This window comes from Pollachius pollachius, assembly GCF_949987615.1.
Source record: "Pollachius pollachius genome assembly, chromosome: 4".
Classification (NCBI taxonomy): domain Eukaryota; kingdom Metazoa; phylum Chordata; class Actinopteri; order Gadiformes; family Gadidae; genus Pollachius; species Pollachius pollachius.
In genome coordinates this window covers 13,737,934-13,755,616 of record NC_136937.1, presented here as the reverse complement: position 1 = coordinate 13,755,616, position 17,683 = coordinate 13,737,934, and the positions used below count along the sequence as shown (strand labels likewise).

General features: G+C 41.8%; 4 protein-coding genes across 6 annotated transcripts; all 4 read right to left on the bottom strand.

Moving 5' to 3' along the window:
• Nucleotides 1-21: 21 nt before the first annotated feature.
• On the bottom strand, nt 22-4,226 carry rnf185 (ring finger protein 185). 2 transcript variants are annotated; one of them, XM_079734107.1, is made up of 6 exons: nt 3,383-4,226; nt 3,047-3,065; nt 2,833-2,945; nt 2,620-2,674; nt 1,196-1,313; nt 22-1,022 (listed from the first exon to the last, which is right to left on the bottom strand). In XM_079734107.1, exons 1-6 carry the CDS (start codon nt 3,556-3,558, stop codon nt 928-930), a joined length of 576 nt encoding a protein of 191 aa, XP_079590233.1. In that variant the 5' UTR covers nt 3,559-4,226; the 3' UTR covers nt 22-927. The 2 variants fall into 2 exon arrangements, with proteins under 2 accessions (XP_079590233.1, XP_079590232.1); XM_079734106.1 differs by having other exon boundaries at nt 22-1,025; nt 3,383-4,218.
• Nucleotides 4,227-7,740: 3,514 nt separating this feature from the next.
• Nucleotides 7,741-9,790, bottom strand: LOC307074398 (chemerin-like receptor 1). Its single transcript, XM_079734547.1, has one exon. It carries the CDS (start codon nt 9,433-9,435, stop codon nt 8,401-8,403), a length of 1,035 nt encoding a protein of 344 aa, XP_079590673.1. The 5' UTR covers nt 9,436-9,790; the 3' UTR covers nt 7,741-8,400.
• A 460-nt stretch (nt 9,791-10,250) lies between these two features.
• Nucleotides 10,251-13,316, bottom strand: tmem119b (transmembrane protein 119b). Its single transcript, XM_079735974.1, has 2 exons — nt 13,187-13,316; nt 10,251-11,964 (listed from the first exon to the last, which is right to left on the bottom strand). Exon 2 carries the CDS (start codon nt 11,956-11,958, stop codon nt 11,101-11,103), a length of 858 nt encoding a protein of 285 aa, XP_079592100.1. The 5' UTR covers nt 11,959-11,964; nt 13,187-13,316; the 3' UTR covers nt 10,251-11,100.
• Nucleotides 13,317-14,539: 1,223 nt separating this feature from the next.
• On the bottom strand, nt 14,540-17,657 carry selplg (selectin P ligand). Of its 2 annotated transcripts, none has more exons than XM_079735436.1 (3): nt 17,519-17,657; nt 17,135-17,232; nt 14,540-16,711 (listed from the first exon to the last, which is right to left on the bottom strand). In XM_079735436.1, exon 3 carries the CDS (start codon nt 16,670-16,672, stop codon nt 15,362-15,364), a length of 1,311 nt encoding a protein of 436 aa, XP_079591562.1. In that variant the 5' UTR covers nt 16,673-16,711; nt 17,135-17,232; nt 17,519-17,657; the 3' UTR covers nt 14,540-15,361. The 2 variants fall into 2 exon arrangements, with proteins under 2 accessions (XP_079591562.1, XP_079591563.1); XM_079735437.1 differs by having other exon boundaries at nt 14,540-16,708.
• Between the last annotated feature and the right edge of the window lie 26 nt (nt 17,658-17,683).

The window sequence follows — 17,683 nt, the reverse complement described above, 5'->3', positions numbered from 1 at the left end:
TGAATAAATATTTCAAGTATATCACATGGCTAAATGACTACTGTTTAGATATGTTGTTATATCAAGATTTTTAATAATACATACCATATTCCAGATATGCTTTCTAGTTTTTAAATTGGGATAATAGTCAATGTAACAATTTTCCTTTCTGCCCAACTCTTTCCCTCAGATCACATTTTTACTCTCCATTAGGATAAGTAGCACTTCTCTTTTACCAGAGCAGACAAAACAAGGAAAGTAGGCCTCTGTTAAAAGAAATACATTGACCGATATACCAAGGAGTTTTTATTTCGATTTAATGTTCTGACCTAGTTATCAGCCATTGTTATACAGTCCTGTTTTACTCAAGTAAAACCTGAAACATGAACAAATATCCTCTGGTTTACAGTATAGCGGTGTACAGTCCGACAATATATATTAATAGACTAATTTCCTTCAAATTGGCAGTTAAAGGTCGTTTGTGATTATGTTGAGACTACATTAAGTTGAGGTTCCATAAAGAAATCTGTATCAATTTATAAGACTCAACAGAAAACTCTTTAGTGCAAATTGTTAAATGTTTGTTTTACAATAAAATTCATTTACAGAATTGGCTTGCTCTTATCTGTCCTGTTTCGTTTTATTACCTCACATTCGTTGAGAAATTGATACTACAGTTCATTGAAATGCAAAAGTCAAAATCAATCTGGACTGAGGCACGTTGAGGAAACTCAACTAAATTCTAATCAATGAGCAGCCAAATAATCTACAGTTTCAGGTAGTGGTTAGACAAGCAACATATTGCACCCTTTTCACAGGAAAGTATTCAATACGGTGACCCCATTCATAAATTGAAATCCACACAATGCATGGTATGTTTTTTCCTTCCAGTGGATCTTGCTTTTGCTGTTTATCCTACACAATGATGTGTATTTGGTATGCAGTCCATTAGGCAATGAGCAGCCAAAACATAATCACCAGCGCCACAAAGAGGAAAAGTCTCGACAGAAACTGCTCATCCGTGTGTTGTGGTGTCCCTGGGGCTGCTGGTAGAATAATACGTTTAAATTGTTATTTGGTATCCAAGCACAATGGCAGTATGAAATGTTACATTAAACCTATTTGATTATTGTGCAATAAACCTAATTTGGGGTACAAAACACTTTTAATATTACGTATATGACATAATTTGGATTATCACAAAAATCCCAACTACCTGGTGGTGGTCTGCCGTCATTAATGTTAAAAGCAGTGGCGAAAATACCAAACGGGAAGGCACCGATCCCAAACGACATCTGAAATCCTCCATCTCCAAATCCAAAACCCTGAAAACCCTACAAAACAATGATTCAACGTTAACATCAACATTAGGGTCATCATTTTATTTTCCATCAACATGTTCACAGTTCTCATGGTTAAGAAGTAGAGATGTGATGCAATAGCCAATGCTATTTGCCATTACTCTCAGAGCAGGCTTTAGCCCCTCAGCAGGATCTAATAGGTCCCAAAGGGAAAGGCATTTCTTTTGCTAATGAATTAAACGTCACTTTACACGGCAGCATGTGCCTTATCCAATGCGGCCAAACAGTTTCATCATGAATTAAGTTAATGAAACCAACAAACTGGGCCAGCAATTAGATGGTTGAAATATACATGCTGTATATATTTAAGCAATAAGCTATGAGAGGCCATGTTTTACAGTGATTCAACAGCAGCTAGGGGAGGGTCGGAGGTCCCATTCATGCTAAAATTGAGGGTCCGTGTCGGTCTAGCATCCTACCCATGTGCGTTTCCCGATCCTAACTCCATGCCGGTTGGTTAGGGTAGTGCACCATAGCGTTGGTTGTCAAACGCCAGTAACCGAGGAGAGGCTGCATGTGCATTAGGAAAGAAAATTGCATTTTTCCTCTCTCCAAAGCGTTCTCGCCAGGAGTTCACTAATGAATATTGTTTGATGAATTTTATAAATGTGGGTAACGGGGGATCTCGTCATATAATCTCTCTTCAAAACATGCATCCATTTTGTTATCCTGGACCAATGCGGTCCTCCTGGATTTTGGTCTTCCGCATAGGGGTACGCACGGTCCGGCACGTGAACGGCAGGGGAGGTATGGGGACAGGGTCATGGTTCAGTAGGAACATCAGTAGCAAAAAAAATGGCAGAAAGAAGCCCCTGCTGTCATGTTTCTTTCTGCCATGATCTCAGAATTGACAAGATAGTTACCTCCTCGAGGGTCGCCTTGTTCTGTATATATGTATGTATAAAATATTATATTATATATGTTATAACTCTGGCTTTAAATAGTGAAAGTTTGGTACAAGTGCAGGTTACTAAGACGGTATCTATCTACCAAGTAAGATTCCACTACATAAACAAAAAGAAACATAAAATGTGATAATTTATTAAAAATCCCAATTATTTTTCCTGAATATGGTTTCAAACAACACACAGGTAAGCACACTTTGGGTGGCACAATAATACTAATAATGAATGGATATGTTGGCACAGGCGTGTGTTTATAGAGTTTTACGACAGCTTCGAGACAATCAGAATCAAGGACTGGAACCTTCCGTTTTATAAATGCATTTGAAAAAGCGTGTGTGATGATAGGGTTTATATTTCATCGTAGGTAAACTTACGCCACGGTTTTCAGGCTCTGGCCTCTGTCCTTGTGGTCGCGGAGGTGTTCGTTCCCTACAACAGAAGAACATTTGGTTGAGGGGAGGCCCACGGAAACGTCAACACACACAGCATAATGGTAACCTATATCTTACTTATGTTGGTAATACAAAACACAAATGCGACTGCAACTGAAGATATGAGAAAGCCTTAACCAGGTGAACTCTACCCACCTCGGGTCCTGCTGGGCAGTGCTTCCTCGCCCATACAAGGGGATTACTTTGTCTCTGCTGATTCCAGCTTTGCACACTGGACAAACTTGTCTGTTTGGCCTGGTCTCCAACCACTAAACAAGTACAGCAGATGTTAGATTATATTAGGAGAAATGGTTCGGACAGTTTTCTGATAGAAAACCTATCTTCATAATAACAACATAGACCAACTTACCTGATGCAAGCATGGCCAACTAATTGAAGAGATGAGAAGGATTGGGAAAAGAGAAAACTTAAAATGAAATCCCAAACACAATCTTGAAACGTCACATTTCAGGAATAAATCATTACAATGGCACCGCCTTGTTTGTCTATTGTCGGTTTCAGGATGTGACACAGCTCACATTCTGACAGTTATTTGATAGTTGGCAGAATCATTAGTTTGCTTTAGGCCTATAACGTACACCGGTATGGAAGTATCGCATGGGTACTGTTCTTAAAGTGTGCACTAATAAAGTGTTTACATCAGTGAAAGGCATAGATGACAATAATAAAGTAACTGTGCGCCTACCAGAAAAGATGCCCACATAGGCTTATCACTGCATCTTTAGACGTGTCCAGGCAAATATTACACTCGAACGTGCTGTCCTGGCTTCCACTGTCATTATTCACGCTGGCCCCGCTGGTGCTCGGGTTCGGCGCCTCGGAGGGAGCGGCGCCGGGAGGTGGTGGGGCGGCAGTCGCCATGAGATCCAAGTTCCAGGTACACGTATGTGGAGATGTTGTGTCTGTCCCCAGACCTTTAAAACATGTCAAAACGAATCGGACCTATACTGGTGCTAATTGCCTGACAGAAACGCAGAAGTTAAAAGTATGGTGTTCCTCCACACGAGCCTAACGTAAGGGAAGTGTCACTGTTAACATAAACTTCGCTAACGTTGAGTAAGATACAAAATATACCAATTTTTGGTGGTTGCTAGCTTGCTAACAGAAGCTAAAGTGAGCAAACCAAGGTGTTAAAATTGCCGTTTAGCTGATAAAAAAGAAAACGTATCTCGGTAAAAATCCAAGCGTCTGTATAACGCGAAGCGACACCTCAAACATAACCAGTGATCAATGTTATGGACATAAACTTTAATCCTTGCGACAGATTGCATCACAGTTCCGCTGCATCGCCACGGAAATAGCAGTGCTGCGTTCATGTACCAGCGGACCGATTGTGTAAATTACCCATACCAGTTTGGGTGAATATTCGATAGTTATGTTATACGGAAATATAATAATACTATTTTCCTCAGGATTGGTTTCTAGATGTCAATGTACTGGTATTTGCAAGCATTGCTTGGAATCCAATTATGTCAGAAGTTCACATGAAATATGAATCAATAAAAGTCATAATGACGTAACTATATACATAAAAAAGCATGTCTTACCTAAGAGCTCTGACAAAAAAAAGAGTGATATCGTCTTCCAGTGAATACTGGCATCTACATCAATGCCGTGGTTTATAAGTTGTGTTTGGACTTGAACGCATCATTCGTATGTACGCCACTGATCAATGTATAATAATGTCCAAGGACAGAGTTTGTGAAGGGTTCTCACGGCTTGTATATAGGCCTACTGCAATAGTCTTCGATGTTGCCCAAGCCATAGTCACACAGATTAACATAAACGTTTAAATGTTGCATGAGGAATAAACCCCATTATTTAAAAAAAAAAAAAAAAAGGGCGTTGACATAATGCCAAGAGGGTCTAAATGAATTCGACTTTTGGAAGCCTACTTCCAATACTACATAAAGAAAAGGGCGTTGGGCCTTGTTAACTAGCATTAATTAGCGTTATTTGCCTGGTTAATTATTTATAAACATGTTTATTGGAATCATAACAATGAAAACATTGTCAAAAATATAGCATTGTTTATTGGTAGCTCGGTTGAAAATGACATATTATCGGTGACACAATTACTAAATGTATGCAGACTTTTTATAAACGTATACACAGTATATCTTAGTTATGGATTTCGAGTTACTGCTAAAGAATTAGCAGTTGTCTTCGATGCAATACCTTCTGGTCTTATGTTAGATGGTATAAGGATCACAGAAATAAAAAATACTAAAAGTTATCGTGGTCGTACACAAATTGCACTGATGTCAATCTGGGGACATTTTAGAATTGTTTCCGTTTACATAAGGGCCTAAATATATTTTTTTACATTGTCCCATGTAGTACCCTAAAGTACCACTAGGGGTTTCCCGTAACCTTCAAAAATAAGCCCCTCCCCTCGCTCCCCGTGTCGTTAACTAGGCTGAGCGCATGACCGGTGCAGCAGACCAGTACAGTACTAGAAGCCGATCGAGCCAGTCGAATCCACGCATCGTTCCAGTGTTTTTCTTAGTGCGTCATTAACCTAAACAACATGGCGGGTGTCCTCGCCAAGAAGTGCATCAGCCCACTGATGTTACTCAACAGGACGCTTTCAGCCCCCGAGTTCAGAGCCCAGTGCTTCTACCACGAGAAGGTAACGTTTCCTTTGAGGCATGGCGTATTTTGTAACAGCCGGTCTAGTCTAGTAGTACAAATGGGCTGTCATAGTAATGGTCGAAATGTTGTTATCTGGAACTAGTTGGTTTGTTTGGCTGCATGCGTACCAACACGATAGGAAACAAGACTCCCTGCCCTTTGGAACAAGCTTTTTACACGGTTAATAATAAATATAAACCTAAGCCTCTCTGCCTTAGAGAGGGTCACCCTATAAATTGATGTAGCTTGAAGCTGTTGATCTAATCAGATTAGTCTGTATGTTAATCAATGTTGCGTAGGTAATAAATGTATTGTTTAGTGCGTCAGGGGACATATCAAGTTAAATACCAGTTTCCGTTTTCTGCAAACATTTAAAACAATGACTGGACTTAATTGTACAACTATTAGATCTACATTCAAATGTGCATCGATAAATGACTAGGTTCTAGTGTCTGACGTTTTCATATACATGTGCTATCTCGGCAAAGTAAACTGTTTTAGGTTGTAAACGTTTAGATTATACATTTTTGTATTATCACCAAGTAGAACTGTGTAGACCAGCAATCATAAACCCCCTAACTCGTTAAATTCTGAATGGTGTAAGTAAGGTAACCCTAACAGAATAGGCATACATGTCTATTTTTTAAGTCTAGAAATAAAATATTCATAACAGAAGTATTTATATTCTAAAATATGAAACCTTGTTGTCATTATGACTTTGCAGAAAATTGGGGAGATTTTACTGGAGGGGAGAGGATGTGGGGAGTGCTCTCTAGACAATGGAGCCCTATCTTTCTTTATTTTATTTACCTTATGTAATGTGGTTGCATGCCAAGGCTATAACGAACCCTGGTGCTGTATTATTTGGATCTATGTCCATAAATATGTATACGTTTTATTATCTTGAAACTAGACTAGTCCGGTTTATGTTGAGGTTTAATATGTGTACTATACTGAAACTAAACTCTGCCCTTCACTTATAAAGGTGGTGGACCATTACGAGAACCCAAGAAATGTTGGATCTTTGGACAAGAAATCCAAGAATGTGGGGACAGGTTTGGTGGGTGCCCCAGCTTGTGGAGATGTGATGAAACTTCAGGTATACGGCAAAATCCCATTTTCCTTTATTCATAGAGAATTACCATTTTACAAAGACATTTGATAAATACTAATTTGTTAGTACAGAAGAGTTTGTAAAAAATGGACTATGATTCAACAAAACCTGTACATTTTCCTTGTGAAGTATTTGTTTGTTATGGTTTGGTAACCTGGATCTCTATGTGACAGATTGAGGTTGATGATCATGGGAAGATTGTGGACGCCAAATTCAAGACCTTTGGCTGTGGCTCTGCTATTGCATCAAGCTCTCTGGTCACAGAGTGGGTGAAGGGCAAGTCTGTAAGTAAATATGGGACTGCACTGAACATGTTATTGGGTTGATTTTGGGTCATCAGTATTTGTTATTCACTATAACTAGATTGTTTAGTTTTATTTTTACGTAATTTCCTTGTTTATAATTTGATATTACATACATGAATTACATATTTTTCAATGTTAATAGTTACAGTAAATAACAAAACGATATACAGCGTTTATAAAATGTATATTCATGCTTTTGTCATTGCTTAGCTTGCTGATGCGTCGATGATAAAGAACACAGATATTGCCAAAGAGCTCAGTCTTCCCCCGGTGAAACTGCACTGCTCTAGTAAGTATTCCTGTCCCTCTCTTCAACCATGTTGTCTACCTCTGCCATTGCATATTCTACCATCTTATGCCGTCCATCTCCTTTCGTAATCCTCCTCAGTGCTGGCAGAAGATGCAATAAGGGCTGCCCTGGCTGACTACCGTCTCAAGCAAGAACCAAACCAGCAGGTGGCAGCAGAGGCCACTAACTAAGTAGATTTCCCCCCCTTCCCCGACACCACTTCTACTCACCAAGGAAACCATAGCAGTCCTGCCTCCTTTTTGCACTATAACACAACATTATAGGGAGTAGTTACCTTTCAAAGTATACCAGCGTCAAGAGTTATTCAAGTTCTTTGTGGCATTCCTACCATCCGTAATCTTTAGCCTGTCACGTAAACGCACAATGTAAACACAGATGGGGTTAATGGTTAAAAAGTCAAGCCTTACTTGAAAAAAGCGGTTGGATGTCAAGAACGAATAGCACGCTAGCAAACATTTGAGAAATAGTTTTGCTTTTAATTTGTGATGCAATGTTGAAGGTGTTAAAAAGAGCTGAAGAGTAAAACGATCACACCCAGAGTACTTCCTTCCTCCCTCCCTGCATTGTCATATCTAACTATGGAAAATTCAATGTTCAATAAAATAAGCAACATTTATATTGTTGTGTATCTTGCCTACTTTTAGAGCAAATGGATTATTCCTATGAATATATTTAGATAAAGACTTAGATTTAGATTAAAAGTATTTTTAAAAGACTAACTCCTTTGCATTTCGGTGCGGGTCACTTTTACAAAATAAAAACTGACAAATGTTGCATTGACCCAACACGAGGAAGTGGACAAGAAATCATACCGCAATGTATTTTGAAGCATCTACCACATAACTTTCAAATTGAAAACATTGTTTTTGCTATATTAAGTTTAAGATTCTGCTGTTTGGTCTCTTATACATGAATCTATCATACATTCAAACACATTTATGAATATAGTTTATTTATGGTGTATGCATACAAAAGCCCTCGAAGGAAAATATACCAATTCAGTTTTTCCCAGACGTAAACTTGAATGAACATCAAATATAGTAGGACCCAAAGCTCCCTCATAGAAAATATAGCTGAAATAGTTTGATTCATCATTCAACTTGGTTATTTAAAATCAAGAAAGAAATATTCTGTATATTTGTTTGAGTATTGTGTTTATCCACAAGCTCATGGCTGTCTTTCATACTAATGCAAAGTTTGGGACGGTTATTTAGGGAGAGCTGGTGACATCCCATTACACCAGCAAAAAACTACCTGATATAATTCACAATTTTCACATGTGTACTAAAAGTAACAAGAACGAACAAATGCATTTTCTAACTAAACTTCTGACAAAAAACTCAAAGAACATTGTGAACAAACACTTTTGAAATCTGTCCGTCATTAGCCATCGACTTGGATCCTTGAATAATACTTGCTGTCCGACCGTCCTCGTCCATCGCATACTCCATCCTCCCTATTATAGATTTCCTCAGGGTTTGTTTAAATTCCTTACCAATAAACACGTACAAAAATGGATTGATGAGGCTATTCGCCGCAGCTAAATTTACTGCCACAAACATTCCTGTTTCGACTACATACACGTTGTGCTTACGTATGTTTAATTCAAGAAGACGAAATGTATGAAAGGGAATCCAACAGATGAAAAAGGTCAAGGTGAGTATGACCATGACCTTATAGGGCTTAGTGGTTTTGATGGTTAATCTTCTAAGCTTTATACACAAGATGATGCTGCAGCTTACAATGATCACAAAAGGAATGAGGAATCCGAAGATGAATCGGGTGAGCACCACTGCTTTGCCTACAGTGATGGACTCATAATGGACATAGCACTGTGTGACATTACCGAGGACTTTGGTGTTTCTGTGGAGCAGTGAAGGCAAAGTCATGGTAGCAGAAAGGATCCATGTGAGGACTAGTACACTGGATGCCATCTTGATTGTCCTGTGGTTCTGGGACCACGCTGGAAACATTGCTCTCACACAGCGGTCAATGTTGATCAGCATCAGTACAAAGACGCTGCTGAACATGTTGAAAAACAGTGCAGAGGAGATGAGCTTACATAACGCCAGTCCAAAGGGCCAATTCGAGGTCATCACATAGAATATCTCCATCGGCAGACAGGCACAGAACAAGGAATCTGAAATGGCCAGGCTGAGATAGAAGGTAGTATTAACAGATCTTTTCATTTTCCAGCCCGAAATCCAAATGACCACAGAATTTCCACAGAGGCCGACCAGGGCAATGAGGATGTTGATTGTCAAACTGCAGTATTTCCAAAAGGAAGTGTTGTCTTCTAAAGTTCCGAAAGGCTCTGCAGTTTCATTGCCTGGAGTGTAATCCGGGTAGTCGACATAGTCCTCCAATCCTTCCATTTTGTCTTCCAACTAAGTCTTGTTCAAAATAAGAGCCCACTCCGTCTAAATATGGTCTCGAGGGTTTCGCAAGTGCATGCGAGTCAGTTTCCTGGATGTAGTTTCAGTTCCTCCAGGTATCTTTCATGAAACAGCAATTTTTATCCCCTAAATTCCCCTAGGTTGAAGTAATTTGGGGAAATTGGTTGTCTCTGATGTCATAGAGTGTACGAGTTATTTCAAACAGCTTAAATTAGGCCTTAATGCAGTTGAACAATTTGAACAGAGACTCACCATTCAAAAGATTCTGAAAGAACCGTATGAAAGAAAACAATTAGTTTTATCACTGTGACGACAGGAAGAGGATTGGATTGGGAGATTACACTGAATTTTAATAATTTCTTACTACCTAATATTTACTAAATAAATCAGGAGTTAAGGACTTAATATGCTTTCAACTAAGCAATATGGAGAAACCAGCCAGAGAAAGCTGCATTCTATTTCAATTTCATTAAGATTCAGTTTTAGGTTTATCCACCTAGCGAACCAATCCACCCCATTTATCACGTGAACAGTCTCACTTCTTGTTCTCAAGATTTCTTGTAAATATGGTTGTGTTGTTTAGATATTCCCTCTACTTACACTGTAATTAAGTGAACTTGACTTACATTGAGTGAGCTGTATGTTTGCATATTTACGTGTACACACATCATAGACACAAATAAAGTACAAAATGAACAGACAAAATATTATGGCAATACCAATTATATATATTTTTACTTTTACATAAAAGCCTACATAAAGTTTTTAAACGAAGGTTATTGTTTAGACAAATTCAAAGACTTAATATAATATTAAAAAGTTGTATTGAAAGGCTAACTCATTTGGGTACTGGTCACATTTGCCAAAAATTCAATCTTTTTAAAAGTGAATTCACTGTTTGACTATAGGCATTTATTTATTTAAAGATTCTGCAGTGTGGTCTCTTTCACATGAATAATACATTTAAACACATCTTTATATTTGGCGAGTGTGTACAAAAGCAATCTTTAGAAAAATATAACTATTCTGTGTTTCCAGGAGTCAAACTTAATGGGTGGTCATAAAATGTAGTAGGACCTGGTGGCATGCCCAGGGGCATAGCCACTACGGGGCCAGGGGGGGCACGGCCACCCCGCTGGCCCGCCGAGTATAAAAATAAAATAATAATAATCCTGAACGGAAACGGTCTAAAGAAAGCTGAAATATATGCACTATTAGTTTGGTCTAACTTTGACTTCGACTTTCATCATTTTCATTCTTATTTAAAGTGTTATAAACCGACGTTAGAATAAATATTGCACTAAACCCCCCCCACCTCAGTAATAAAGTCCTGGCTACGCCCCTGGGCATGCCCTTTGACGTATCAACTCCATAAGTAAGGCAGAAAACAACAGTTGTGATAGTGCAACTGTGCGAGGCTCACCACAACGTCTGTTTATGGAAAGCCGTGCTATCCATAAACAGACGTGCGGTGACGTCCCATAAAAAAAGAGAGCAAAAATTGATTTCATTCACTAGCAAAACTTGAAATAAAAGTCTACCAAACAATATGAACACATTTAGTATTTTCACATCATAAAATAAAGGCTCCTGATCCTGTGGAAAACACGTGCTTTGACACTGATGGATTGATGCAGGACATCATTAAAATGAAGTTTTCTCCCCATTGATCAATTGGATTTTAGGAGAGTCACATTGAATGAGCGGTGATGCGGGTCTGTGGTCTGGCTGGACAGGTGAGGGATCTGCCCCAGACCGAGGTGAGTCCTCCGGATCAACATCCGGTTGACCAGTCTGTTTCGGAGATATCTCCTGTTCGTGCGACTCTTCATTGCTGGCTTCAATTGGCGAGTGCCGGCTCGTCTCGGCTTCTTCCGGTGCCTTTTCAACCAGGCGTTCCCCATCTGTTGTTTCGATAGGGGAGTCCGCCTGCGCGGCTTCTCCTCCCTGGGTAGCTTTTTTGTTGGGTGTCCGGAGACCCTTGACCGCCCTCATGATGTCCTGCTGGAGCCGCTGACCGGAGTCTACAGGCACACTCTGCTGCCATCTAGGGGCCTTCTCTGGCACCTGGTCGAAGCGTTTCACCCCTCCGTCCTTGTCCCTCTGCTCCACGTACATCTTTGCGGGGAAAGAGCACGGGTAGTACGCATTGATCCTCAATTTTCGCTTCAAGGTGACCGCGATGCACACGATGAGGAGCATAAGGAGGGCGACCGAGGCTCCAGCGACGATATAAATCAGGTTCCTGTGGAGGAATTCAACGACCTGATCCAGAGCGGTAGCCGCCCCATCCGTCAGGCCACCGGTGGGCGTAGTTTGGTAGTCGGGGAGCGTGCTGCCTCTGGTGGTCAGTTGTGTAGGACCCGGGACCGAGGCGCCGGTCTCTTCTTCTGTGGCGCTCCCCTCCGCTAGGATCTGTAGAGGGAATGGTAAGGCCAGACTGCTGCCGGACCACAGCGCTAAAGACAGGCCGATCCTGTGTGGAGCCATTGGATGCATCATCAGGCTCTGTAAACCAGAAGGTGATTACATCACTAAAGGCTTTACAGCGGGAATAATTTAAGAAAAAAAAGTTATACAGTATACTGTATATAATGTAGAGCCCATTTAGTGATAGTGTTTTTCTGCATTTATTGACGACGAAGTTTACTAAATTGTATTCGTTAGGTATAAGACAGAGCCCCACATCCTAAAATGTCACAGTGAATGCAACATTAATGGAGGCAACGTGGACAGGGCTATGTAGGTTTATATTATGTTGAGTGATAATAGAAAATGTGTTCAGCAAAGGTTTATAAACGTAATTTTAGGCCAGATTCCACATAAAATGGTGTCATATTTTTCTCGAACGAATGAATCAACCAGTAAAAAATGTAGGCAACCCCCAACTATTCATGATGCTTCTTGCAACTTCTAGATAAAGTAGGGGAAAAAAATAATGATAGCCGACTGTCAACCTATAGAATCTTCAGCGATGCAACATCTGGTCATCAGAACCCCTCCCACCACTGTAGTCACCACCGCTCGGTCTGACTATAGACTTTGAACCCTCAGTCATCATCGGCCCTTTTGGACTCCATCTGTCTGCAAGCTGCTTCCTGAGGTGCAACACAACACTCATCAGGCCGGCTGGATTGGACCAACTCATACAAAGCATCCTGCGCCTACAAAAGTTCCCCATTCGCACCGGGCCTTATGGAACCCCTTCTCTCCGCCGAGAAACCACACTCACACACACGCAGACATTAGAAACAGAGACGAGCAGGTCTGCACCACAGTGATGTTCCCCATTTAAAATAATTTAATCATTGTCCCACATTTATTTTGGTTATTGCCACATCAAATCATATTAGTGGTTGTACATTAATAAAGAAACGAAAATATCCTTTAAAAATAAAAACAAGAAGAAAAAATAAACATATAGAACTTCCCCACTTTCTTCCGTATTCTTTGTCCTATGTTGCGGCCCACCAGTCAAGTAAAACCATGGGATTAAGCCTGGAATTCTCTCCTCCACCCTGGGGCCACATGCCTGAACCTTTCAGCCTCCGGGCCCAGTCCCGCCACCCTAGAGCCTGACTCGCTTCTTAGCCATCCTCTGAGGTGCCATCAAGACCTCCAGCGCAGACCACCAACAAACACACACACACTGGGCTTTGAACACATCACCCAATACAATGGAGGGAAATAGACAAACTATAACACCGTTCAAAAAGTAAAGTGTACTCACCCACCAAAAGAGAGCCTGTTCCCTGCTACGGCGAAGAAGGAGTGGGTATAATACAAAGCGTCTTTGAGAACCATTCACACACTCACACACACACAAAAGATGTCCGCCTGCTGCAGCAGTGGCGCACAGCTTCAGGTTTCACAGGGGAGCCTGCATCTGGATCCTGGCGGAGAAGCCGTCGAGGAGTTACAGATCCCTCCTTCCCCCTCTGCTCACAGGCCTCTCCTCCCCCCTTCCCCTGGCCGGCTGCCTTGTGATTCTCTGGGAGTGGAGGGACTGGCTGGGGGCCGGTTGGCCGACAGATTGTTCCTGTTAGGTAGGAGGTGAGAGTATGCTGTGTGTGGGGGGGGGGTTCTGCCCCTGCTGCCCCAGGCACTGAACTTTGGGAGGGCCAGAGAAAATAAATACAAGACAGAAGACTGAACAAAAATGACAATGGGACTCTTGACTCAGGAAACGGGTTAAAAAAGACATAGGAAATATATACGTGGAACTAATTCTTAAAATGTGACTGACATAGCTGACAATAGTTGCTGTGGATGAGATTGCCCTCTAAATGAACAAATAGTTGTAATAGAAGTGCAATATGTCTGCAATATGTTCCACCATCAGTTATTTTCCACTACATCATGGATGACTCAAACTATTGTGAGATCACACAAATAGTCACAGACAATGTTCTGGACTCCCCCGTTCTGGTAATTCTCACAATAGGGGTTTGTTTTGGCTTCTGCGATAGAGACTGGCTCGTTTTTACATTTCCTCCTATATCTCTGGTCTTGCATATGACTTAGAACATACCTGCTTTTGAGAGGGAGAGATGCAGACAGGCACACACACACACACTGCCTGGCAGCTCATAATAGGGTTAAGCTATTAAGAGCTGCAGTATCGTTTTGAGCTGCTGTAGTCCAGCTAATACAGGAAGGGGTTAATGTTGACTGTGTGGACATACCTCCGGTAATAGCCCAGAGACAGAATTGGCGAGGACACTAGTTGAAGACTTCTAATAGCAACATGGAGGGTTTTCGTGGAGGCCCAGCCAGTTTGTGTGACCACTTTAGGGAAAAGAAAAAAACTATGGGTGTTTGTTTACACTAACTGCAATATCCAAGCGTGTGTGTTTGGGAAGTCCATTAATCAAAGTTAAGTCAAACTTAATATGGTCATCCACCATCTGAGTTGTACTATTGATACTGTGTACACCATACTGTTTGCACCAGTGAGCATAAAATGCTTCACTTTTTTTTTTACAAGAAACAAATACAATTTAGGTTTATATATATTGTGTATATGTTTGACAGGCTGTGTAACTGACAATATTCACAACACAACGCAGTGTTTTTACAAGGCTGTATTATAAGCAGCATGCGTGGGTTTATTTCTGCGTGAAAGGAAGTGCAGTTCAGTCAAGTTCAGGGTCAAAATGAAACCTCTGATGAAGTCAGACATTGAGGAAACCTGGCAGGATATTGAGCTCATACTTATGACCTCTACAGCTACAAACTGTTGCTCTTAGCAACTTGATTCAAAGGAAAGCGAACTTTGTGATACATGTCCAATTGACATTGAACATGTATTGTGTATAATAGAACAGAATATCTTATAAGACTCGATAAACTTAATACAATACAGGATAATACACACATGCACGACATTGTATAGTTAATGTTTTTGGTAAATAACTTAATGTAAATGCTGTGCATGGTTAGTTCCGTGATTGTGGTTTCCGTGCCTCTTCCTCTACAGGGAACGCATGTGCAAGAACAGTTAACCACAAAACATCAACTATGAAGCATGGGGACCTTCAGCAGTCATTAATACACTACTACTTTTACACTTCAACAGTCTGAAATGGAAATGGCTTATCTTAGGTTTGGTCTCACTAAAAGGTAACAGTTGACATGATTCAGGAACAGTTGATACAAATAATAAGTACTTTTCAATGACAGCCATCCCTTACATTCAAGAATTGTAACATAAAATTATAAGAGTTTAAGAATGAAATGCCCTCCATCAAAGAGCTTTCCGATGTAAAAAGTATTGATTCTATGTCGAGAAAGAACACCCTCTGTCAGGTTTAAAGGTGATGAAATGCAGTAAACATTAGAAAAATATCAATATAATGGGAGAGCGAGTCGATCCGTTGACACTAGGACATGCAGGGCGACTAACCTAAACCATACGGTCGCCTTCCGGCAGAAAGCTATTGAGAGTCAGGTTGTCCCCGCCGTCCTCTTCGCTGTCCTCCGGGCTGGTCAGCAGCGTTCGGTGGCCCTCCAGGTTTGCGTGGCGGCTGCTGGTGCCGTTGCTGTGGCCGGTCATCATGGCGGAGAGGCACACCATCTCCGTCCCGCGCTGCCTGCCCAAGCTGTACTTCCGGGACGACAGCTTGGCGCAGAGCACCATTGTGGACACGACGAAGACGGCCAGCACGGCGGCCAGCAGGCTGATGATGACGAGACACTGGCTGACCACGCCGCTCGGGCTGCTGGCGCATTCTGAGGCCCCGGGCCGGGGGGGGGCCGTCCTGTTTGTTGAGGAGGCAGTAGGACAGGGTTGCTTGGTTACCGGTACTGAACTCGCCGTCGACGTCGTGGTTGTGGTTCCGCCGGGAATCGATGATGAATTGGTAATGAGGTTGGGGATGATGGACCATGTGGCGTTTCTCCCCATACCGTTGGTAGAGGAGGCCCCCATGTTGGAGGGCTCTCCTGGTGTTGGGGTGGTTCTCGTACCGTTGGTAGAGGAGGCCCCCATGTTGGAGGGCTCTCCTGGTGTTGGGGTGGTTCTCGTACCGTTGGTAGAGGAGGCCCCCATGTTGGAGGGCTCTCCTGGTGTTGGGGTGGTTCTCGTACCGTTGGTAGAGGAGGCCCCCATGTTTGAGGTCCCTCCTGGTGTTGGGGTGGTTCTTGTACCGTTGGTAGAGGAGGCCATGTTTGAGGTCCCTCCTGGTGTTGGGGTGGTTCTCGTACCGTTGGTAGAGGAGGCCATGTTTGAGGTCCCTCCTGGTGTTGGGGTGGTTCTCGTACCGTTGGTAGAGGAGGCCATGTTTGAGGTCCCTCCTGGTGTTGGGGTGGTTCTCGTACCGTTGGTAGAGGAGGCCATGTTTGAGGTCCCTCCTGGTGTTGGGGTGGTTCTCGTACTGTTGGGAGAGGAGGCCCCTGTTTTGGGGCGTACTGCTGGTGTGGTAGAAGGTGGTATGGTGAGGACCTTTGATGAGGTAGAAAACAGGGTCTGGTTTGTAGGAGGCTCAGTGGAGTTGGTGGTGGTGGTGGTGGTATGTGGCACCTGCGGTTTAGCAGGAAGGGCTTTGGTATGACCTGATGGGGAAACAGAGGTGGAGAACGTCGGGTGAATAGTTGCTACGGTGGCCTTGGTCGCCCCTCCATCTGTAGGAGAGGTTTGTTTTTTGGTGATGCTGACGGTGTAGCGATACTCCACCGCGAGCAAGAGGAAGACGCTCCAAGCGGAAAGCCGAAGCATCCTGATGTTGAATGAGCCCGTGGCTCAGTGAGAAGTCTGCTGAAGAACAAAGCCACGAGTATCAGAAGTAAATATATACACACTACAAAGTACAGATCTGCACTGTTGTCTTCAAATGCTTAAAATGTGCTGACAGAATTTATTGAGACTTGATGTCACTTCTAGCAACAGTATCATCATATATTGAAAATGTATTTTTACTAAGCCCATTGACTTTAGTTCGTAGGTATGTGTAAAAATATTGCAGTTAGAAGAGACTGTGACACAAGTTTCAAAACCAAAGAAAAATACTTTGACACATTCTCGTTGGTACATTAGTTCCAAAATGCATAGCTTGGCATATTTTAATACAGCGATGTCAATACGAAATGAAAAAGGGGAAACTAATTTGGACACTCATAAAACCCCTTGCTTGAATTATTTTCTCTTTCATTTGGGAAAACCATGAAGTGAAACACTCACCATTTTGAGGAAGGACCATAAGGCAGCTCGACAACAGAAAACTGGTTTCAGATATCCAGAGACATCCTGTTATTGGTGGCAGTTGACTGTAGAAATGCCTGGTATAGGAAATAGGAAGTGTTGAGTTAAGCAGTAATATGTGATGGGCAGAGTCAGAGAGCACGCAGACACACACCTAAAGTAGCTATTTGAAAAAGTGGGCTGATTAACTTAAACCAGCCAGAAAATAAACAAGACTTAAAGTCTGCTTTGTTTGCAGAAAAACATCATTGGACTAAATAAAACCACAACATAAGATATACAGAAAACAATAACGCCCACAACTCATAGCTACACTCCCTTTGTAATAACCAGTCGATTAAAGAGGATTCAAATGTTCCTTACCTGAATCTGTGACAGTTAGCAGAGCACTGATGGTGTACACTGTCTAGAATAATCAAGCTTGTTTTCAAAAAGTCTGCTACTTGTGTTGTGAGCTGGGTGTGTTCTTTCCTATAGAGAGCAGGAAGCAGTTACCCACTGGTTTCAACGTACACGAGTGCAGCGGTC